General features: G+C 38.0%; 1 protein-coding gene across 1 annotated transcript in view; it reads left to right on the top strand.

Annotated features, from left to right (window-relative positions):
• The window catches only part of DNAJC3 (DnaJ heat shock protein family (Hsp40) member C3), a 58,569-nt gene that overhangs the window by 24,759 nt on the left and 12,525 nt on the right, over positions 1 to 21,285 (top strand). The window contains exons 5-9 of the mRNA XM_006156602.3: positions 8,440 to 8,592; positions 10,025 to 10,206; positions 10,893 to 11,012; positions 14,056 to 14,161; positions 14,246 to 14,366. Of these exons, the coding sequence (XP_006156664.1) occupies positions 8,440 to 8,592; positions 10,025 to 10,206; positions 10,893 to 11,012; positions 14,056 to 14,161; positions 14,246 to 14,366 (682 nt within the window). The remainder of the gene's footprint in view (positions 1 to 8,439; positions 8,593 to 10,024; positions 10,207 to 10,892; positions 11,013 to 14,055; positions 14,162 to 14,245; positions 14,367 to 21,285) is intronic.

Raw genomic sequence — 21,285 nt, 5'->3', positions numbered from 1 at the left:
GCTAAAAGAGAAAAATCGATTGATTGATGTGTATACGAATCATAGTTCCTGAATTAATATTTGGTGGCTGACATCAAAGAATCATGAAGGTGACATGTAGATAATAAATAATACATATAAGCCTATTTGAGTTTATATAGCTCACTTAGTTCGCTTTGTGTCCTCCATGAGGATCTAGAGATGTCATCTGAGTTGTTCCTAAAGTCCTTAGGTTACTTGGTAAATTCTTTCTTTGATTTGAGAAGAATAATGAAACAGGCTCTTAAAATTGAATTTTGCAGTCATCCATTATGGCTGCTTTACAAAGCGTAAAAAGTGCTTTGAGTTTGTTTGAGCAATAATGTTAGAGATTATGTGTCATTGAAGACGGTATATACTGAAAAATGATTTGGAGAGAGACAATCTCTTTATGCCCTCATTTGGCTTGTTTTAAGACCTGCACTATGAAGATAAAACTAACATTGTAACAATGCCATAACCCTTTTTACAGCACTTAGTCATCTGCAGACAAATCCAAAAATATTAGATGTAATTATATGAATCAGAAATTGTTACATGGTCTCAATAAAGTTGACTGTTATTTTATGTTTATCTGATCTCTCCTACTTGGAAAGATACTTGAGAACCATAGTTTTTGAACTAATATTCAGGAGAGCAGGAGGAAGACGGGGTACTGGGGAGGTAATAGTGCTAGAGAAACCATTCCCTAGGTGGGAGTAGTACAGTCTTTTATCCAGAGGAGGTGTTGTGCAAATGTTTGTCAGATGGATGAATAAATAGGAATGTGACAATGTATTTCTTCTTGCAAATGCTTAAATCTATTTAGAATTTTTTTCCTTGTCACTACTTTAGGTTGACTTTTAGAAATAAAACAATAATTTAGAATAGATTCTTAGCACAAATTAATCCATAGTGGGCACTGAATGTATTCTTTTGGAAAAGTGAGATCTTGGAACCTTGGTTATGTCTTTGGTTAATGTCTTCCCTGTGATCAATATCAAAACCTCTCAGAAACCAGGAGGAGGGAATTGAATGAGACTTACTGTTTTTAGGTTGTTCTGAGGCAGTCATATTTTGCTAGTGTGTTTATAAAACTGGTATTACTATTAAAAGAATTCTTCCATGAGATTGCAATTGTTTTGAGTAATCTTTTATTTCTTTATTTCTTTTTTTTTTTGCTATAGGGTGTGTGCGCTTGCCAGACAGACAGAGACAGACAGAGAGATAGAAAGCGAGAAATCACCCCCCCCAGTGGGGATGGCCACGCCACAATCCCTTCTCCATTCTCCTCTCGGGATCTTGGGCACGCACGCACACGCGCCCGGCATGAGTTTAAGCCACCAGGTCTGGGGACTCGAACCGAAGTCGACTATGTCAGAGTCCAGTGACATAGCCATTACGCTAACTGCTGGTCCCGTAATCTTTTATTTCTAATCAGAATTTTTGCTGAGATAATTGTAGATGTTAGGAAATAATACGGGCCACAGGTTTAGGCACTGGATCCCATGTGGCCTGCTGTGTGGTTTGAGTCCCAGGTGCAGTTTAAAAATAATGCCGGTCATATATGTGTGTGTATGTGTACCCAAAATTCTGAAAGGAGAATGGAGAATGGAGAAGGGATTGCAGTATGGCCATTGCCCTGGAAAGTGATTTCTTACTCCCCCCCACCCCTCTCGTGAGCACATGCACCCCATAGCAAAAACTAAATAATAACAACAACAACAACAAAAAATGCAAAGAGCTCATGTGTACTCTTTGCCTAGTTCCCTCCAATGATAAGATGATATTACAACCAGGATATTGGCATTGATATAATCTGTTATAAAGATTCTCTCAGTTTTACTAGTATTCTTTTGTGTGTGGTCTGTATTCAGTGTTATACACTTTATCACAGTGTGTTGGTTTGTGTGTCCACCACTGCAATCAAAGTAGGGAACAGTTCTATTCCCCTCAGGATCCCTCCTTTTCCCCTTTTATAACCACGCCCATTTCCTCCCTACCTTATTCTAGACCCATGTCCATAACTCCTGGCAGCCATTAATTTATTATTCATCATTTTTTTTTTTTTTGGAGAGGTTTCCACTATAAGGTGCGTGTGCTTGCCAGAAAGAGAGAGACAGAGAGACAGAAAGTGAGAAATCAACTCCCAGGGAGAATGGCCACACTACAATCCCTTCTCCTCCATTCTCCTCTCGGGATCTTGGGCGGGCACATATGTACACAGGCCTGGTGTGAATTTAAGCCACCAGGTCCAGGGCTTGAACCACGGTCGACTACATGGGAGTCCAGTGACATAGCCATTACGTTGGTCCCTTCATTTGATCAGTTTTGACATTCCAAGAATGATACATGCCTGTGCTGAAATGTTATATAAACTTTTGGAATTGACTTTATTTTTTACTCAGCATAATTTTCTAGAGATTCATCTAAATGTTTGCACGTATGACTTTGTTCCCTTTTTTATTTTTTTTGCTATAGGGTATGTGCACTTGTCAGAGAGAGATAGAGAGCGGAAGTGAGAAATCAACCCCAGGGAGAATGTGCATGCAGCAGTCCCTTTTCCTGTTATCCTCTGGATTTGGGGCATGCATGCACATGAACCTGGTGTGTTTTTTCAAGCCACTGGGTCTGAGACACTAATGGAGTCAGCTATGTGGGATCCAGTATCTTTAACCACCATGCCATTTGCTGGCCCTGTGTATGATACATTTTATTTACCCATTCATCAGTTGATGGACATTTGGTTGCTTTTGACTGTTGTAAACTGTTGTAAAGCTGTTATGAACATTCTTGTACAAAGCTTTATGTATATATAAGTTTTCATTTCCCTGGGATAAATGCCCTGGAGTGCAGTTGTTGGATTACATGGTAATTGTAGGTTTAGGTCGGTCATAAGAAATCACCAAGTTGTTTTTCAGAGTGATCTTACCTTACCATTTTGCATTCTTCCGAACCCTTGTCAGAGTTTAGTAACATTGCTAAATTGTCTATTACTCGTTCTGGTAGGCATGCAGTGGTTTTGTAGCTTTGATTTGCATTTCCCGATGGCTAATGATATTGACCATCTTTTCATTTGCTGTTGCTGTCTGTGAATCCTTTGTAGTGAAATTTCTGCTTTTGTCTCTTGCCCATGTTCTAATTGGATTCTTTGCCTTTTTTTTTAACTATTATATTTTGAATGTTTTTTTTTATATATTTTAGCTACTTTGCCAGATATGTGGTTTAAATTTTCTCTGTATCTTTTATTTCTCTTCACAGAGTCTTTTATAGAACCAACCTTAAATTTTGCTTAAGGCCAATTTATCAATTTTCTTTTTAGTTCTGTGGACTGCTTTTGTTGTTATGTCCAAGAAGTATTCATCAAGCCTTAGGTTCTAAAAATTTTTGCCTTTTTCTAAAAATTCTATAGCTTTTTCAAAATTATTATTTTATTGCTAGATGGTACATGCACTTGCTAGGGGGAAGTGAGAAAGACCCTTGACGGGGATGGCCATGCACAGTCCCTTCTCCAGTTTCAGGCACATGTGCACAGGCCCTGGTGTGTGTTTCAAGCCACTGGGTACACACCCAAACTAGTCAGCCATGTGGGATCCAGCTGCCTCAACCACTACACCTCCACATTCCTTAGTGCACCCTTCTTCCTCTTTTGCTTTCCTCCCTCCCCAGATTGATATATTTCTCCTTTATTCTGCTCCTTCTATACTGTACATACTGTCCTTTTCTCTTTGTCATTACTTCAAGAATTTAAAAATACGCACTTACTAATAAGGTCATGAAAATACAAGGATCTTAGAATGGTTTAATTCAGTCATCCATACCATGACATGGTCTTCCTGTTTTTTTTTTTTTTCCTGTTTTTTAAAAGCCATTTGAATGATTATTTTTGTATTGTTCTCTTTACAAAGGTTACAGAAAGAATATGTGAAGGCAAACCCTAGAAGTCACTGACAATGTTGCATATACCTCAAATATTACAAATAATATCAAATAAAATTTAAAATTTGTGCTATTTATTCCTACCTACATAAAGAGAAATTTTTAAAAAAGTTTATTGAGAGTGGGGCCAGCAAGTAGCATGGTGGTTATGGTGCTGGACTTTGACATAGCCAGCTGTGGTCCAAGTCCTGGACCTGGTGGTTTGAAAATCATGCCAGCCATGTGTACTTGACCAAAATCCCGAGAGGAGAATGGAAAATAAGTGACTATGGCATGGCAAGCCCCTGGAAAGTGATCTGTCACTTTTCCTCTCTCTCTTTTCCCAGAGATCTATGTACCTTATAGCAAAAGAATAACAATATTAATAATAATGTGTCATTTCATATTCACAATATATTTAAAAAATGGGATAAATAAAACGTATTAGCAAATCGATGTTATCAGGTTTTTATATGACTGGCAAAAAATTAGATCTCGCATTATATTCTACTACTCGGTGCTGCTCTTGAACACAGAAGGTGAATATTCCAGTATTTTAAGTGCTGATTGAAGAAAACCTGGGATAATTTGGTTGGAGCCTATGTAGGAGACAAGCAAAATTCTCAAAGATTTAGAAACTATAATAAAGGAATTACAAATGTAGTTGTGAAAAGAGAAAATGGGGCAAATAATAGTTATCTTCAGTACTGAAGTACTGTTACAAAGAGTAGAGATGAGATGTATTTGTTAGTATAAAACTAAGACCCTTGTAATTCTATGGCACCTAAAAGGTAGATTTTGACTGGACATAAAAAAGCTTCTGGAGCAGCTGGTTGTCTCTAACACAGGGACTAGTGTGGGCGGCAGCTAACCTACTTTCTTTAGACATTTTCAAAATGTGTCTAGATAACTGTCCTTCACAGGCATTGTGCAAAGAAATCTTGCATGGATAATTTATGTTAGGGTAGTTAAATTTCAATGTCTTCCATTAATCCGGGAAGAATAACAGTTTTTCATCTTCTACACATGACAGCATAAACAGGGAGAGAGAGATGTGACTGCCCAACTAATACGTCAAGTCTGAAATCTTGCAGATTATACAGTCCTTGACTTTTCTTGCTACAAATATCAATCAAAAACTAGTTTGTTCCGTTTAGTCGTAACTAGTTTGAAAAGTATCAAATATAAGAAAACTTCTCAGGAAACAATGATATAATAATTCTTATCAGAAATAAAACATTTCAAGTTAAAAAAAGAAATAATGACGATAAACCAATAAGCAAAAAATATATCACAAATTATAGAAAGAAATCCAGAAATAACGTTTTCTGGTTATACCAAGACAGCAATGTTATGATTTCTAATTGGCGTTTATACCAATTAACTTTTAATTACTTTCACATTGCCTGTTTTAAAAAGAAAAACAGTTAAGGATTATGTGTTGGTAAATTAGCCAGCTCAAAGATAGTGTGTAGCGGGAGTGAGGGTGCTCTTAATTAGCTAAATGGAAGGACTTCACTGTTTCTGAGGAAAAAGCGAGAAGAGAATATAATATATTTTAGCTACTTTGCCAGATATGTGGTTTAAATTTTCTCTGTATCTTTTATTTCTCTTCACAGAGTCTTTTATAGAACCAACCTTAAATTTTGCTTAAGGCCAATTTATCAATTTTCTTTTTAGTTCTGTGGACTGCTTTTGTTGTTATGTCCAAGAAGCATTCATCACGCCTTAGGTTCTAAAAATTTTTGCCTTTTTCTAAAAATTCTATAGCTTTTTCAAAATTATTATTTTATTGCTAGATGGTACATGCACTTGTTAGGGGGAAGTGAGAAAGACCCTTGACGGGGATGGCCATGCACAGTCCCTTCTCCAGTTTCAGGCACATGTGCACAGGCCCTGGTGTGTGTTCCAAGCCACTGGGTACACACCCAAACTAGTCAGCCATGTGGGATCCAGCTGCCTCAACCACTACACCTCCACATTCCTTAGTGCACCCTTCTTCCTCTTTTGCTTTTCTCCCTCCCCAGATTGATATATTTCTCCTTTATTCTGCTCCTTCTATACTGTACATACTGTCCTTTTCTCTTTGTCATTACTTCAAGAATTTAAAAATACGCACTTACTAATAAGGTCATGAAAATACAAGGATCTTAGAATGGTTTAATTCAGTCATCCATACCATGACATGGTCTTCCTGTTTTTTTTTTTTTCCTGTTTTTTAAAAGCCATTTGAATGATTATTTTTGTATTGTTCTCTTTACAAAGGTTACAGAAAGAATATGTGAAGGCAAACCCTAGAAGTCACTGACAATGTTGCATATACCTCAAATATTACAAATAATATCAAATAAAATTTAAAATTTGTGCTATTTATTCCTACCTACATAAAGAGAAATTTTTAAAAAAGTTTATTGAGAGTGGGGCCAGCAAGTAGCATGGTGGTTATGGTGCTGGACTTTGACATAGCCAGCTGTGGTCCAAGTCCTGGACCTGGTGGTTTGAAAATCATGCCAGCCATGTGTACTTATGAGCCCAAAATGTTGAGAGGAGAATGGAGGAGAAGTATGAGCCCAAAATGCTGAGAGGAGAATGGAGGAGAAGAGATTGCAGAGTAGCCATCCTCTCTTTGGGATTATTTCTCACTCCCCATTGTCTCTCTTTGTCTCTCTCCAGTGAGTGCACTTGGGATTATTTCTCACTTTCCCTCCCATTGTCTCTCTTTGTCTCTCTCTAGTGAGTGCACACACCCTATGGCAAAACCTAAAACAAATTAATATATATTTTTTTTATTGAGAGAGGAAGAGAGGCACTTTGACAGTATCTTCTCGTACTGTAATCCTTTCTCCAGCCTTCCAGCCAGCCAGCATTGTAGATGTGTCGGGTGTTTTCAGCTCAACCTAGGATCCAAACTCTGGAGCCTTCCTGTAGAGCTCACTATCATACGGCAGCACTCTATGCCCTACCGTCATGGCCGGGCCCACGGTTCAACTCAGTAGCATTAGAAATAATCATTTTGAGCTACAATCAGTTTGGTGAATGTATTTTATGCCAAAGTTTAATTTTACTTTGACCTTAGAAGTGTCAAAATAAGTTCTGTTATTTTAGGACCTTAATTGCTGTAAGTTTAATAGAAGGTAACCCAGTTTAAGTTCGCTGATATCTTTTGCAATGGGAAATCAATTGAGCATTTTTTTAAAGTGTATATTATGTTTTTGTATTCTGGCCTCATTTTGAATGTATATATTGTAGAACACAAAAACAGTTTGAAATTTTTATTAGCACTTTTTGGAGTACTTCTTATGTGTCATAAAGAATATCTTTTTCACCTCTCAGTGACTATTTGACAAGATGGAGGTATTTTTACCCTCTTTTTATTGGTAAAGAAAATGAAGATAATGTATAGCTAATAGATGATTAAATCCAGATTAATTATTTTGAATTAAACCTTTGAGAGAGAGAGAGGCAGAAACCCACAGAAGGGTCCCACCTCCAGTCATAGCCAGCCAGGATTGTGCACCAGACTACAGAGAGACCTTGGGACACTAACCCGGGACCTGCCTTGTGGGCTCAGCATGGTAGAATGTTACATTACTGCCACACCAAAGTGGTTGGCCCAATCAGTGGCTCTTTAGCACCTAATTTTTTCTGAAATGTCAAGTTTAAGATTTTTTATCTGGAGAAAGAAATTGTTAAGAATTTATGTGTTAGGCTAGGGCTGGTAGTGGGGATGAACTGTATACAACACCAAAGATCTTACTAGGGCGATAAAAATGGTTTAAAACTTTGGTGACAGCTGCAGAACTAAAAATTGTGCAATTGTACACTCAGTGTGTGAATTTTATGGTATATAAATATCTTTATAAAGTTATTTTAAAAATAGGTAATATGCAAACTTCTTAAAGCCACATCATGAGTCTTTCAAAACAAAGAATATTACTTATATTTTCTTTTAAATTCTCCTTTTCTTGTTGTACTTGAACCTCTCTAGATCCAATCCTTTTCTATCCTATAACCTCTCTTAAAAAACTGCTCCCTTCCTCAATTTCCCTATTTTTATTATTTTGAAATAAAATTATTTTAGACTTAAATACTAGAATGATTACTAGAAAATATAAACTAATATAAAGGTAAATAACTAGAAAGCAAAATAAATAAAACTTATTAATGAATTCTGAAGAACTATATGTAAAAAAGTGAAGAGAGGTGCCTTGCTTACTCCATTCTTCCCTCCCTTTCTCAATCCTAAATGTCTTTGCTTCCTGGTAGGCTTGAGAGCATCCAGGTCTTTGGAGTCCAGAGCCACTGCTCCCTCTTGTGGAGCATACGCGAGGAAATCATGATGCCTTCCTTTCTGCTTCCCACGGTGTCACGTCACTGGACTAGGCCAGTTTTGCCAGTGTCTCCTTACTCTTTCTTCTCAATGAAATTTAGTGTTTGTAATGGTCAGATCTTTATATATCTTATGAGTATTAGACTTAAGAGATGAAAAACCCTGCTTAGTTTAATTTCTTATTATTCTTATAGCTAAACTCTAATCCAAGTGAAAATGAAGAAAAGGAAGCCCAGTCTCAACTTATAAAATCTGATGAAATGCAACGTTTGCGTTCACAAGCACTTGATGCTTTTGAAAGTGCAGATTATAGTGCTGCTATAACCTTCCTTGACAAGATTTTAGAGGTAAGTTTCTTAGGTACTGCAGCTGACAGGCCGGGCACTATTCCATTGCACTATAAGTGTGTTTATACACTTGACATGTTATACACCACCAAAAACCCACACAGGATAAAATCAGATTGATCTGTGGGCTTTCAGGCCTTTAGTAAAAGATCATGTTTATATAGAACATAATTTGCAAGTGAAATTTTCTGTTATATACTACATATGCTGTAGAGTGAGAATTACATTTTTTTCCCCTTACCTTTCTTTCCGCCTTTGGTTCATTCTTTCTTTCTTTTTTAATGCCATAGAGTACATGCATATGCCAGAGAGAGAGAGCGAAAGCATGTAAGCAAACACACTCCAGTGGGGCCTGGTCACACCACAGTCATTTTTAACCATTTCTTCATCTGTCAGAATCCTAGGCATGTGTGCCTGGTGTATTGCCATAGGCTGGGATCCAAACCCTGGCTGGCCGTGTGGGATCCTGCTCCCTCTGTACAGTGACTAACCCCTGTACAGTGGGCCCGGCCTGAGAGTGACTTATTTTGGTACATTGTTTGCTTTGTAATTTGGGTCGATTCTGTATTTTTTGGGGGAAGAGAACTCTAGAGGTTAGATAATGGGGTAAAAGATGTAAGAGTTGGTTCTAAAAAAAAGAAAAACATGATGTTAGGGAGGAAAAAGGAATGTTAGAGGAGGAAGTTTCTAGAGGAAAAAGCAGATGAGATGATAGGATCCAGAAGCACTAGGTTAAGAAACGGAAGTCTGTGGTTTTCTTGCCTCTGAAGCATTTAATAACACATGATTTTAGAAGGAAGTCTACTAAGGTATTCAAATGGAAGCAGTAATAACATCACTTTCATTTACCATTGTAATATAACTTCATTTAATATTGGCAATAACTGTGTGATATATATACAATGTGTATTTCTTTGCTAATTTTGTAAAAGAAATCTGATAATGTCCAATAGAATTTCTGTTGTACTATTTTGTTAATACTTTGTTAAAGGCATATAAGCTTATAATTTTTACCTTCCAGTAATTAGATAATCCATATTGACCTAATGTATTCATGATATTTAACTTATGTATAATGTTGATTTTGATATCTTCATATATGTGAAAAGTTGGTGTGGCTTTCAAACAGCTCTAAGAAATACATAAAGATGCTTCCACGGGCCTTAGTGGTGAGGTTTGGGTTTATGTTTTGAAGAACACTAGTGTGTTTACTTAACATTGTGTACCCAGTGCTAAAACATAATAGGGATGGTAAAGCATCAATCTCCGCATTCTTACTTAGTTTTTCTCTTCTCTTTCTATTGCTGTGAGGATTTAATTTCAAGAAGGCGGCATTTTAAAAATACTGTTTGTAATATAGAAGTCATATTAATAGAGGATGTGTATAATTCGTTATTTCTTTCTTAAAGTCTAGTTGTTTTTGTTTCTCAAGGTTTGTGTTTGGGATGCAGAACTACGGGAACTTCGAGCTGAGTGTTTTATAAAAGAAGGGGAGCCTAGGAAAGCTATAAGTGACTTAAAAGCTACATCAAAATTGAAGAATGATAATACTGAGGCATTTTATAAAATCAGCACACTGTACTATCAACTAGGAGACCATGAACTGTCCCTCAGGTCTGTTCTAGCGACATGCACATCTGATCATTTTTTAATTGCTGCCAGTCAGATAATAAGTCTGTTTTCTTTAAAATTGTGATATTAGGTTAATAAAATTGTGGCTACAGATGTTTTTATATTCCATATTCATTTATAATATTTATATATATGTAAATTACTCTAATTTTAAATTGGTTATTTTCATGAAGTAAGCTCATTAAAACAAACAAGACAGCTGTTATATTTGCAGAAACAAAAATAGGAAATTTTTTTTAGATTTTTAAGAAATTATTTAATTGTATTTATCATTACTATTTCATTTTTTTATTTGCTATAAGGCACATGTATTCACCAGAGAGTGGTAGAAAGAGGCAAAGAGAGGGAAAGTGAGAAAGCAAGCCACCATGTCTGGCACTTAAACTACGGTTGGCCATGGGGGAGTTGAGCAACTTAACCACTATGCCACCTGCAAACCCCAAAATGGGAATATTTAATGTCTAACACAGTCATTTTAATTTGAATTAGTATGTCTGTGCATGGTGTGATGTTACAGATAAAAGTGTACAGTAAATTATTAAGTCAGTTATGTCTTGTTTAATTGTTACAGACAAATGCTTTTATTGTAATTTCTGTATTCAATATGAAATACTACTTATTGATTATTTTGACTTGGTGTATTTTTATTTTTTTAAATACGTGAGCAGTGAAGTTCGTGAATGTCTGAAACTTGACCAGGATCATAAAAGGTGTTTTGCACATTATAAACAAGTAAAGAAACTTAACAAACTGATTGAATCAGCTGAAGAACTCATCAGAGACGGCAGGTAAGAATATACTCTCCCAGCCATCAAGCCTTTCCTTCTGTGTCTGATCATGGGCACAACTAACTAACTAAACTGGTTGTTCTTTTATCTTAGCAATTGGGATATTCTAGATAGCACCAGGCCTTGGCAAAAGTACCCGATTGTACATTTTTGGAATAAGACAGAATATAAATAATAACAACTGCATACTATCCTTACCAGCAGATTTATTTATGTAACACCAAATATTTACTGAGTATCTCTTGTATCTGGCACTGAGTTATGTACTGAAGGTAAAGAAATAAATTTGATTATAGTTTTTGATTTTAGGAAGTTTATAACTTAGTGAGACACACATACAAACTGATTAATAAAAAGATATTGTGGGGGCCAGCAGGTGGCATGATGGTTAAGGGTGCTGGACTCCCACATGGCCAACTGCAGTTTGAGTCTCAGACCTGGTGGCTTGCTTTCTCACTTTTCCTCTTTTGCTCTGTCCCTCTCCGGTAAAATGAAAATAAAAAAATAAATAAAGTTAAATAAAATAATTCTTAAAAAAAAAGATATTGTGGGGCCATGACAACTTTAAAATCTGTCAGATAATTCTATCATCTGTGTTCTGTTGTTGACATTTGTTGATTGTCCTTTCTTGTTCAGTTTGAGATCTTCCTGTTTTTAAAATTAATAATTGACTTTTAATTGAAACTTGGAATTCCCTTTTTTTTTTTTCTTTTTGCTAGAAAGTGCATATATGCACCAGAGAAAAATAAAGAGACAGAGGAGGAGGGAGAGAAAGGAGAAAACACCCACCATAGGCAATGGTCACAGTGCTTTCCCTTCTTCATCTCTCCCTCCTTTTGGGATTGCACACATATGAGCCAGTATGTTTCTCAGTCTACTGGGTCTGGGACTCGAACTATATGGTCAGCCATCTAGGGTCTAGCTGCTTTAACCACCATGTGATGGACCTGGCCTCTTATTTTAAAAATGGTTTTTGTATAAACCTGTTCTGGCTGGCTTTTTTTGACATTGTTCCAGCGAAGTGGGGGTGACTGGTTGGACACCATTTTGTTCCTGTCAAATAGAGGTAGCAGTTTTCTACTTGGCCTTTGTTCTCACTACCACATGGTGCAGGTGAAAGTTTTGACTCCTCCCGGTCTTCACTGACACCCTTGGGGAGTGGGATTGGAGACTCGTTATCATATATGGATGAAAGTCCTGTTTCCCCACATGGCCTTAATTGATACCATCTTGGTAGGGGAGTCAGGGTACCTTGTTACAGCCTGACCAGGCAGGACGAGTGTATTCTCCACTTGACCTCTGCTGGCATTGGTAGAGACGGAGCCACATTTTCTACGTAGTGCTTTTACTAGAATAGAACCATTACTGTCAAAAAAGTTTTCTGCCTTGCTGAGCTGCCTGTTTGATGTCTTATGGCTAGGGAAAAATGACTTTAGCTGGCTTGTGGTTCTGCACTCATTGACATTTTTGGTGGGCTGGCATCTACAGCTCTAAGTCTGGGATAAATGGAGCCAAAATGAAACCTGGGAACTCGACACCATGTTTTCCCTCAGTCCTGGGGTCCCTAGCGAGGCTGCTGTCTTCTCTCACGAGAGTCTTACATTTTAGTTGGACTTAGGTGGAGGAATTAGAAAAGTACACCCACTCCACTTTCCCAGAAGCTAACTTTTGTTTTAAATGTGCTACTTAAACCTGTGTTCTTGTATATCAAGATTTAAATGTGAAGACTGCAGTGCTTTGGGAATCATGTGTTATAATGGCATATTTTGGGTTGTCAGAAAAGTCATGGCACATTTTTGCATAGAGAAACAGAAAAAAAATCCATGACTTTTCTTTTTTTGGGGGGGAGAGGTTTTTGCCATAGGGCTCGTGCGCTTGCCAGGCAGACAGAGAGAGAGAGAGAGAAAGCAAGAAATCACCCCCCAGGGGGATGGCCACGCCGCAATCCCTTCTCCCCATTCTCCTCTTGGAATCTTGGGCACGCATGCACATGCGCCTGGTGTGAGTTTTAAGCCACCGGGTCCAGGATGCGAACCGTGGTAGACTACATGGCAGTCCAGCGATGTAGCTATTACGCTAACTGCTGGTCCCAAAAAGCCATGACTTTTCCAGCGACCTAATCTTTTAGTTTGGCATTACTGAAAAAATTAACTTAGTATATAACATGACTAGTATATTTCACCAGTTTAAAGAAAATACTGAAATAGCTTTTAAGTTCTTAGAAAGCTCATGAAGTAGAGAATTGAGTTCCTTTTGTAAGGAACTGCATTATACTTAGTTGTGAATATTGACATTCATTATATAAACTGGCATATAATGGGCTACATTATTTTCATGAAAAGCATGTATAAACAAGAAATCAAACTTGATTTTGAAGTTGTTGAAAGTGCTTAGTGTTGGGGGCTGGCAGGTGGCATGGTGGTTAAGGGTGTTGTACTCTCACATGGCCGACCACAGTTCGAGTCCCAGACCTGGTGACTTCTCATTTCCCAACCCCCCCCACACACACACTATCTATCTCTGGTTAAATTAAAAAATAATAATAATAACTAAATAAAATTAAATAAAAAAACAATTCTTTTAAAAAAGTGCTTAGTATAAGTCAAACTTTTAACAAGGTATTTTACTGGGTTCAAAATCATAAACATTTTTCTACAGAGAAATTTGGTTTGATTAGTACTCACAAGTGTGCTTTGATTTATCTATATACAAAGGGATTTCAAAATGTGGAAAAACAGAATAAAATATGAGTTTATTTCTGTGCAAAGGTTTTTGAAATTTGTGCACTTTTTTTATAATATGCATTTTTCATGAACTTTTAGAAGACCCCTATGTACATTGCCTGTGATCATGTGCTTTATCTTCTAACTTTTCATTCCACCTTCCATGTTAACTCTAGTTAATAAGGTAAAAGCAGTGATCGAAAGCATGTGCTCGTGTAGTTGAATTAACTGAGTAACAGGCAGTGAGGTGGAAGGGATCCTCTTTACAGCTCTGGAAATAGAATGTTATGGTTACTCATCATAATCTGCTCATTTAATAGATACACAGATGCAACAAGCAAATATGAATCTGTCATGAAAACAGAGCCAAATGTTGCTGAATACACAGTTCGTTCCAAAGAGAGGATTTGCCACTGCTTCTCTAAGGTAACAGTGGACTTGTTCCCAGAAGTAGAAAATGTCCACACATGGGTTAACAGCCATAAATCCTTTTCTCACTTTTACTTTTAGGATGAGAAGCCTGTTGAAGCTATTAGAATATGTTCTGAAGTTTTACAGGTGGAACCTGACAATGTGAATGCCCTGAAAGATCGAGCAGAGGCCTATTTAATAGAAGAAATGTATGATGAAGGTAAATCTTCAGGGAATTCGATTTGCAATTCAGCACATTAAACTTTCTTGTATTTAGAGGAGGTTTACTGGAGTACTTGGGAATATTGGCAGTTTTAGAAAAATGGCAGAGAATTTGGAAAATTACATTTATTTATTTATTTTTTTTGGAGAGGTTTTTTCACTATAGGGCACGTGTGCTCACCAGACAGACAGAGAGAGACATAGAGACAGAAAGCGAGAAATCACCCCCCAGGGGGGATGGTCATGCCTCAATCCCTTCTCCTCCATTCTCCTCTCAGGATTTTGAGCACACACGCACACGTGCCTGGCGTGAGTTTTAGGTTACCAGTTCCAAGGCGTAGTTAACTACGTGGGAGTCCAGTGATGTGACCATCACGCCATCTGCTGGTCCCTGTATTTTAAAGTCTTTATTTAATTTTTATTTATTTATTTGGAGAATTTTTTGCTATAGGGCGCGCGCACTCACCAGTAAGATAGAGAGAGACAGAGAGATAGAAAGCGAGAAATCACCCCCCAGCGGAGAAGACCATGCTGCAATCCCTTCTCCTCCATTCTCCTCTCAGGATTTTGAGCACACACGCACACGTGCCTGGCGTGAGTTTTAGGTTACCAGTTCCAAGGCGTAGTTAACTACGTGGGAGTCCAGTGACATAGGCATTACATCAACTGCTGGTCCCTATTTATTATTTTTTTTGAGAGTTTTTTACTGTAGGACATATGCACTCACCACCGAGACAGAGAAACAGAGAGACAGAAACTGGGAAATCACTCCCCAGGAGGGATGGCCATGCCTCAATCCATTCTCTATTCTCCTCTCAGGACTTTGGGCATGTACACATGTACATGCGCTTGGCGTGAGTTTTAAGCCACTGGGTTCAGGACTCTTAACTGTGGTTCCCTATGCTGGTCCCTACTGTATGACAACTTTTAAAGCCTTTTTTTTTTTTTTTTTTAAATACAGATAATCCTAACAGAGATATCAACCAGTTACAAACAAGAAACCCCATTTGGAGCCCGCTTTGGATAATCTAATTATAAACAAAGCATTTTAAATTGAAAACAGTGAGAGTAATTTTCTGTTACAGTAAAATGGAGGATTTGAGTTGTAGACTTGGTTTACAGTATTCTAGTTTTTTGTTTTGTTTTGTTTTGTTTTGTTTTTGCTATAGGGCACGTGCGCTCGCCAGACAGAGACAGAGAGACAGAAAGCAAGAAATCACCCCCCAAGGGGGATGGTCACGCCGCAATCCCTTCTCCTCCATTCTCCTCTCGGGATCTTGGGCACGCATGCACACGCGCCCGGTGTGAGTTTTAAGCCACCGGGTCCGGGATGCGAACCGCGGTTGACTACGTGGGAATCCAGCGACATAGCCATTATGCCAACTGCTGGTCCCTACAGTATTCTGTTTTAAGGCAAACTAGTTAATGACTTTTTCTCCCTTTTCCTAATTTGAAAAGACTCTTGCTCCTAAGCAGTGACAACTACTATTTGTGGGACATTTAGACCTTGAAGTCTCAGTGAGGCTTGAAATGTATGCAATAAAATGATAAGTTTTAATATTCTTTTTTTTTTTTTTTTTTGGAGAGGTTTTCGCTATAGGGCGCGTGCGCTCGCCAGACAGACAGAGAGAGACATAGAGACAGAAAGCGAGAAATCACCCCCCAGGGGGGATGGTCACGCCACAATCCCTTCTCCTCCATTCTCCTCTCGGGATCTTGGGCACGCACGCACACGCGCCCGGCGTGAGATTTAAGCCACCGGGTCCGAGACGTGAACCGCGGTCGACTACGTGGGAGTCCAGCGACATAGCCATTACGCTAACTGCTGGTTCCCAAGTTTTAATGTTCTTAAGAATGCCTCAGTAAGACAGGTAATTCACTCAGAAGATCTTTTTAGCATGCTAATAATTTCACTTGTACTGTGTCTACTTGGTGAGTTGGCTTTACCAGAGGAGTTTGCGTTCCAGTTAATGTTTGGAACTCTTCTTCCAAAGTACTTTGTTACCTGTATATAAACCCTCAGCTCTGGTACATTAAAAAGCTGCAGCAGAGTAAAAAAAGCATTGCTGTGACACAAAATTTAAGTCATGTAGGTTGCTATATCTAATTTGACAGATGTTTTTGTAACTTGAATGTTAAACTGACTTTTTAAGGGAACTTAATAACTTAACTCTTAAAGGAAAAGATGCTTAATATTTAATATAACTGATGTCTTGACGTCTGTTTTTTCCTTTAAAAATTTCTTTTAAATAGGAGTTTATTCTTTGTCTTTGGGTTTAATGAAAATAAAATGGTTGAGTCATGAGCATAGAAAATAAGCAATCCTCTTGAGAGAGAGATTATTTGAAAGAGAGAGGAGGGAAAAAAAAGACCTATAAAGCTGAAACTGGCAGGTATTACCTGACTTGTTTGGATTTGAATAGGAGGTTCAGTAAATGATATAAATGAGTGATAATCCTCCTTAACAGACCAAATGATAGTATGTCTTTCATTGAAATCTCGAGTTAAAATATGAAGGCTTGTCATTTTCTTGTTTACTGGTGTTATCATTTTTTAAATTAGCAATTTAAAATGATGGTAGATGTATAATGAATAAAGAATCAAAAAGGGCCTAGCTGCAGTAGTGTGCATTGGTGGATGCTGGTACCAGTAGGCTGAGGCCCATAGGAAGCTGCATTTAATTCTCAGTCCACCTAAAAGCCAGGTGCAGGCCTACAGCCCGAGCTGCTCAGGAGGCTGAAGCAGGCAGATTGCGACACAGCCAGGTTTCATCTAAAAATAACAGAATCAATAGGTTTAGTTTTAAATCAGTAGGTTTAGCAAATAATGGGATATGGAGATTTATTAATTTTGGACTTAAGGTAGAATTACTAGGAAACATATCAGAGGATCCCACCCACTAGAAAGTAAGTAAAGTAATTGTTTGAGGATGCCTTCTTAGATCATGAAAAGTGAAGGGAAACTATTCTGATCTCTAGGAATATTCATTTTAATATTTTTTTTCTTTTCTTTCTTTTTTTTTTTTTTTTTTTAAGGTTTCTTCCCTAGGGTGTGTGTGCTTGCTAGAGGGAGAGAGAGAGAGGGAAAGTGGAAATCACTCCCCGGGTGGGATGGCCACACTGCAACCCCTTCTCCATTCTCCTCTTGGGATTTAGGGCATTCATGCACATGTGCCTAGTGTTATTTTCAAGCCACCAAGTGTAGGACCCAAACTGTGGTCAGTCATGTGAGAGTCCTGCACCTTAACCACCACACTGCCTGCTGACCCCTATAGCTTTTAAAAATACTTATTTCTTTCATGCAAGAGAGAGACAAACAGCCTTAACAGGGTCTCACACTGTGACATTCCGCCACACTCCAGGCTTCCAGCCATCCAGAATCATGAGTGTGTGTGTCTGGTGTATACAAATAGAACAGGGAACCAAGCCTGTGATCTTCCATATTGCTAGAGATCCACTATTGCTAGAGACGCACATTACTGATGCACCATCTAATTGGTCGTTAATTTTTGAGAGTAGCAAATTGATATTAATGCAATATTAAAATGTTGGCAAATTATCTTTGAAGAGAGGGATAAATCTGGTGTCCTTATGAGATAAATAATCATGTTTGCTAGAACTTAGGCTATGTAAAGACAGTGACCTGTGTCTTATTTCATTTACTGGTCTATCCTGGTATTTGTGCATGCATATAGCAGGCACCCATATTTGCTGAATAAATTAATGTAGTTAGTGTATTTATAATAAAGTCATAGCAAAAAGTATATAAAATTTAGAATTAGTCCTGGCTTTGGGTCTGGCTGTGTGCAGTTTATTCTGTATTTTTTAATGTGGTAAATATATATAGCATATAATTTGCCACCTTAACCATTTTTTAAGTTTACTGGTCAGTAGTATTAGGTATATTAACATCACTGTGAAAAAGATCTCCAGAACATTTTCATTTTGCAAATCTCATCTCCATACCCATTAAACAGCAGCTTTCCCTGTCTGTCTCCTCCCTATAGCCTCTGGTAACCACCATTCTACGTTCTATCTATGAAGATGACTACTCCAGATCACTTATATAAGTAATATTGCACAGTATTTGTCTTTTTGCAACTGGCTTGTTTTCCTTAGCATAATATCCTCAAGATTTATCCATGTTATAACATGTGACTGGATTTTATTTCTTTGTTATAACATGTAATGGGATTTTCTTTCCCTTTACAAAGAATTATTTATTTAATTCCATGTATTATTATTATTTTCTAATTTGACCAGAGAGAAACACAGAGAGAGAGAAAGAGAGAAAGTAAGTGAGAAAGAAAGCTGCCAGATCTGGGACTCGAACAGTGGTCAGCCATGGCAGAATCTAGCACCCTTAACACCACCCACCTGCCGGCCCTGGTGGTTCTATTTTTAATTGTTTTAGGAACCTCCATACTGTTTTCCATAGTGATTACACCATGTTACAGTATTGACAGTGCATAGGGTTCCAACTTTTGCACAACCCTGTCAACATCTATTTTTGTTTTGTCAGCCTCGATCTTTTTTTTTTTTTTTTTTTTTAGAGGTTTTCGCTATAGGGCACGTGTGCTCGCCAGACAGACAGAGAGAGAAATAGAGATAGAAAGCGAGAAATCACCCCCCGGGGGGATGATCATGCCACAATCCCTTCTCCTCCATTCTCCTCTCAGGATCTTGGGAACGCACGTACACGTGCCCAGTGTGAGTTTTAAGCCACCGGGTCCGGGACGCGAACCACGGTCAACTACGTAGGAGTCCAGCGACATAGCCATTACACTAACTGCTGGTTCCCATCAGCCTTGATCTTAATGGGTGTGACATGATATCTCATTGTGGTTTTGATTTGTACTTCTGAAATGAGTAGTGATGTTGAGCATATTTGTGTATGGTTGTTGCACTTGTATATCTTTGGAGTGTGAAATTTTTGCTGTATGGTTTCCATTAAGTATAGAACCTGTTACATTTTACTTCTTTCTATGACTTAAAAGTGTCTCCTCAAATTCATGTATTAAATTTGTCTCTGTGAATTTGACTGCTAAAGGTGTTTCGAGGGTAGACTCAATCTAGTTATGATGTTGAAAGCTGGGGACATTGCGAAGTGATTAGGCATCAGAATTGTGGTCCCCCAGGATTGACTCCTGATAGGTTTATTTAAAGAGGGAATGTGACTGAGACATGCTTTGCCCAAGTTCCTTCCTTCTACTGTGTTAAACACCAGAAAGATGCTCTTCACTAAATGTAGTACCTGGACCCTGGCCCTTCAAACCTTCAGCTGAGTAAACCTGCATTTTTATGTTGCCAAGACTTGGTTATTTTCTGTTATTAGCAACAGAATGGACTAGAACATAAAACTGGTATTGAGAGTGGGATTGTTTGTTAATAATGAATACCTGAAATCATGTGGAAGCAGCTTTGGAACTGGATAATGGGCAGAGGTTGGAAGAATTTGGAGGAGCATGCTAGAAAAACCTAGTGGAAGGTCAGAAGATGAGAAAACTAGGGAAGGTTTGGAACTTTGTAAAGATTAAATGGCTGTGACCAGAATACTTTTAGAAGTATGGATAGTAAAAGCCATTTTGAAAAAGATGCAGATGAAAATGAGGAATATCTTATTGGAAATTGGAGAAGAGGGTCATTTTTGTCACACCATTAGAAAGAGTTAGTCTGTATTGTGTCAATATCCTAAGGCTTTATGGAATACTGAACTTTAAGAGTAATGAATATTTGGTGATAGACATTTCAAGGCAAAATATAGAAAGGGAACCGTAGCTACTAGTAGCTAATGGAATGAAAGAGGAACAAAACATCTTCAAGATAGAATTGATAATTCAGAGGGAAGCAGAGTGGAAGAATATGGAGAATTTCACAGCCTGGTTATGTTGCAAAGAATGAGGTATGTTTTACAGAGAACCCTAAGATTGTGGCTGTTGCTGAAGAAATTGGTGATGCTAGAAGGAATCCATAATCCTAAAGAAAATGAGAGAAAGGCCCTGAGGGACTTCCAAAGATCTTTGAGGATGACCTTTATCACTAGCCCAGTGGCCTAGAAGAGCAGAATAGTTTCAGGGGACAAGCCCAGGGCAGGCTTGTGCCCACAGCTGCCTTGAGACTTGGCTCCCCATGTCCCAGTGAAATGCCCTTTGGCCCCTACTGCAGTTCAGGTGATGCCAGGGTGCCCCAACCTGCTGTTAAGGGTGTTATTTGCCACCCTGGAACATACAAGTGGGAAACTTTGTTGGCATATCCATGGAGGTAATTCTGTAGGCTCATAGAATTAAAGAGCTGTTGATATGTGGTGGCATAAAGAATGTCTCAGGGAAGCTGGAGGCACAGAATTGTCACAGGGTTGAAGCAACTTAAGAGGGCTCTAGGGCATTACCATGCAGAAGTATGGGGCCAGAGCTACTCTAGAGAATCTCCACCAGGGCAGTAGAAAATTCTTGTTAATGGTTTCTCATTCGCCACTGAGTGAATATATTGTTTCACTGTAATTTCATATCCCTTTATGTCATTCAATATAGGTACAACAGCTGCTCTGAAATTAATGTTTGCTAATTCTAACATCTTGGCCATCTCAGGATTGGTATTTGTTAATTATCTTTTTCTCTTGAGAATAAGTCACATTTTCTAGGTTTTTTTTTTTAATTAAAAAATTTTTTATTAAGTAATTTTCCATCGTAACCTGATCATTATGATATGTTGTAGAAAGCCTAGAAATGTATTCTCAGCGTATTGATAAGGTTTCAGATTAGTATCAGCATTATTTGCAGGCACTTAACTTTGCTGAATTCCTAAATACAAAAACTTGGCCTCCCTTTAGTCAAGGAGCAGCTAAAGTTTTGATTCATTTTTCTTGCTGAGCTGCTGCAGCCTTCTTCACACATGGGCAGCTTAGGAACCAGCCAGAGA

Source organism: Tupaia chinensis, unplaced genomic scaffold (assembly GCF_000334495.1).
Source record: "Tupaia chinensis unplaced genomic scaffold, TupChi_1.0 Scaffold000503_1, whole genome shotgun sequence".
Classification (NCBI taxonomy): domain Eukaryota; kingdom Metazoa; phylum Chordata; class Mammalia; order Scandentia; family Tupaiidae; genus Tupaia; species Tupaia belangeri.
The sequence above is the reverse complement of the archived record's forward strand: the minus strand, read 5'-3'. Positions and strand labels throughout refer to the sequence as shown.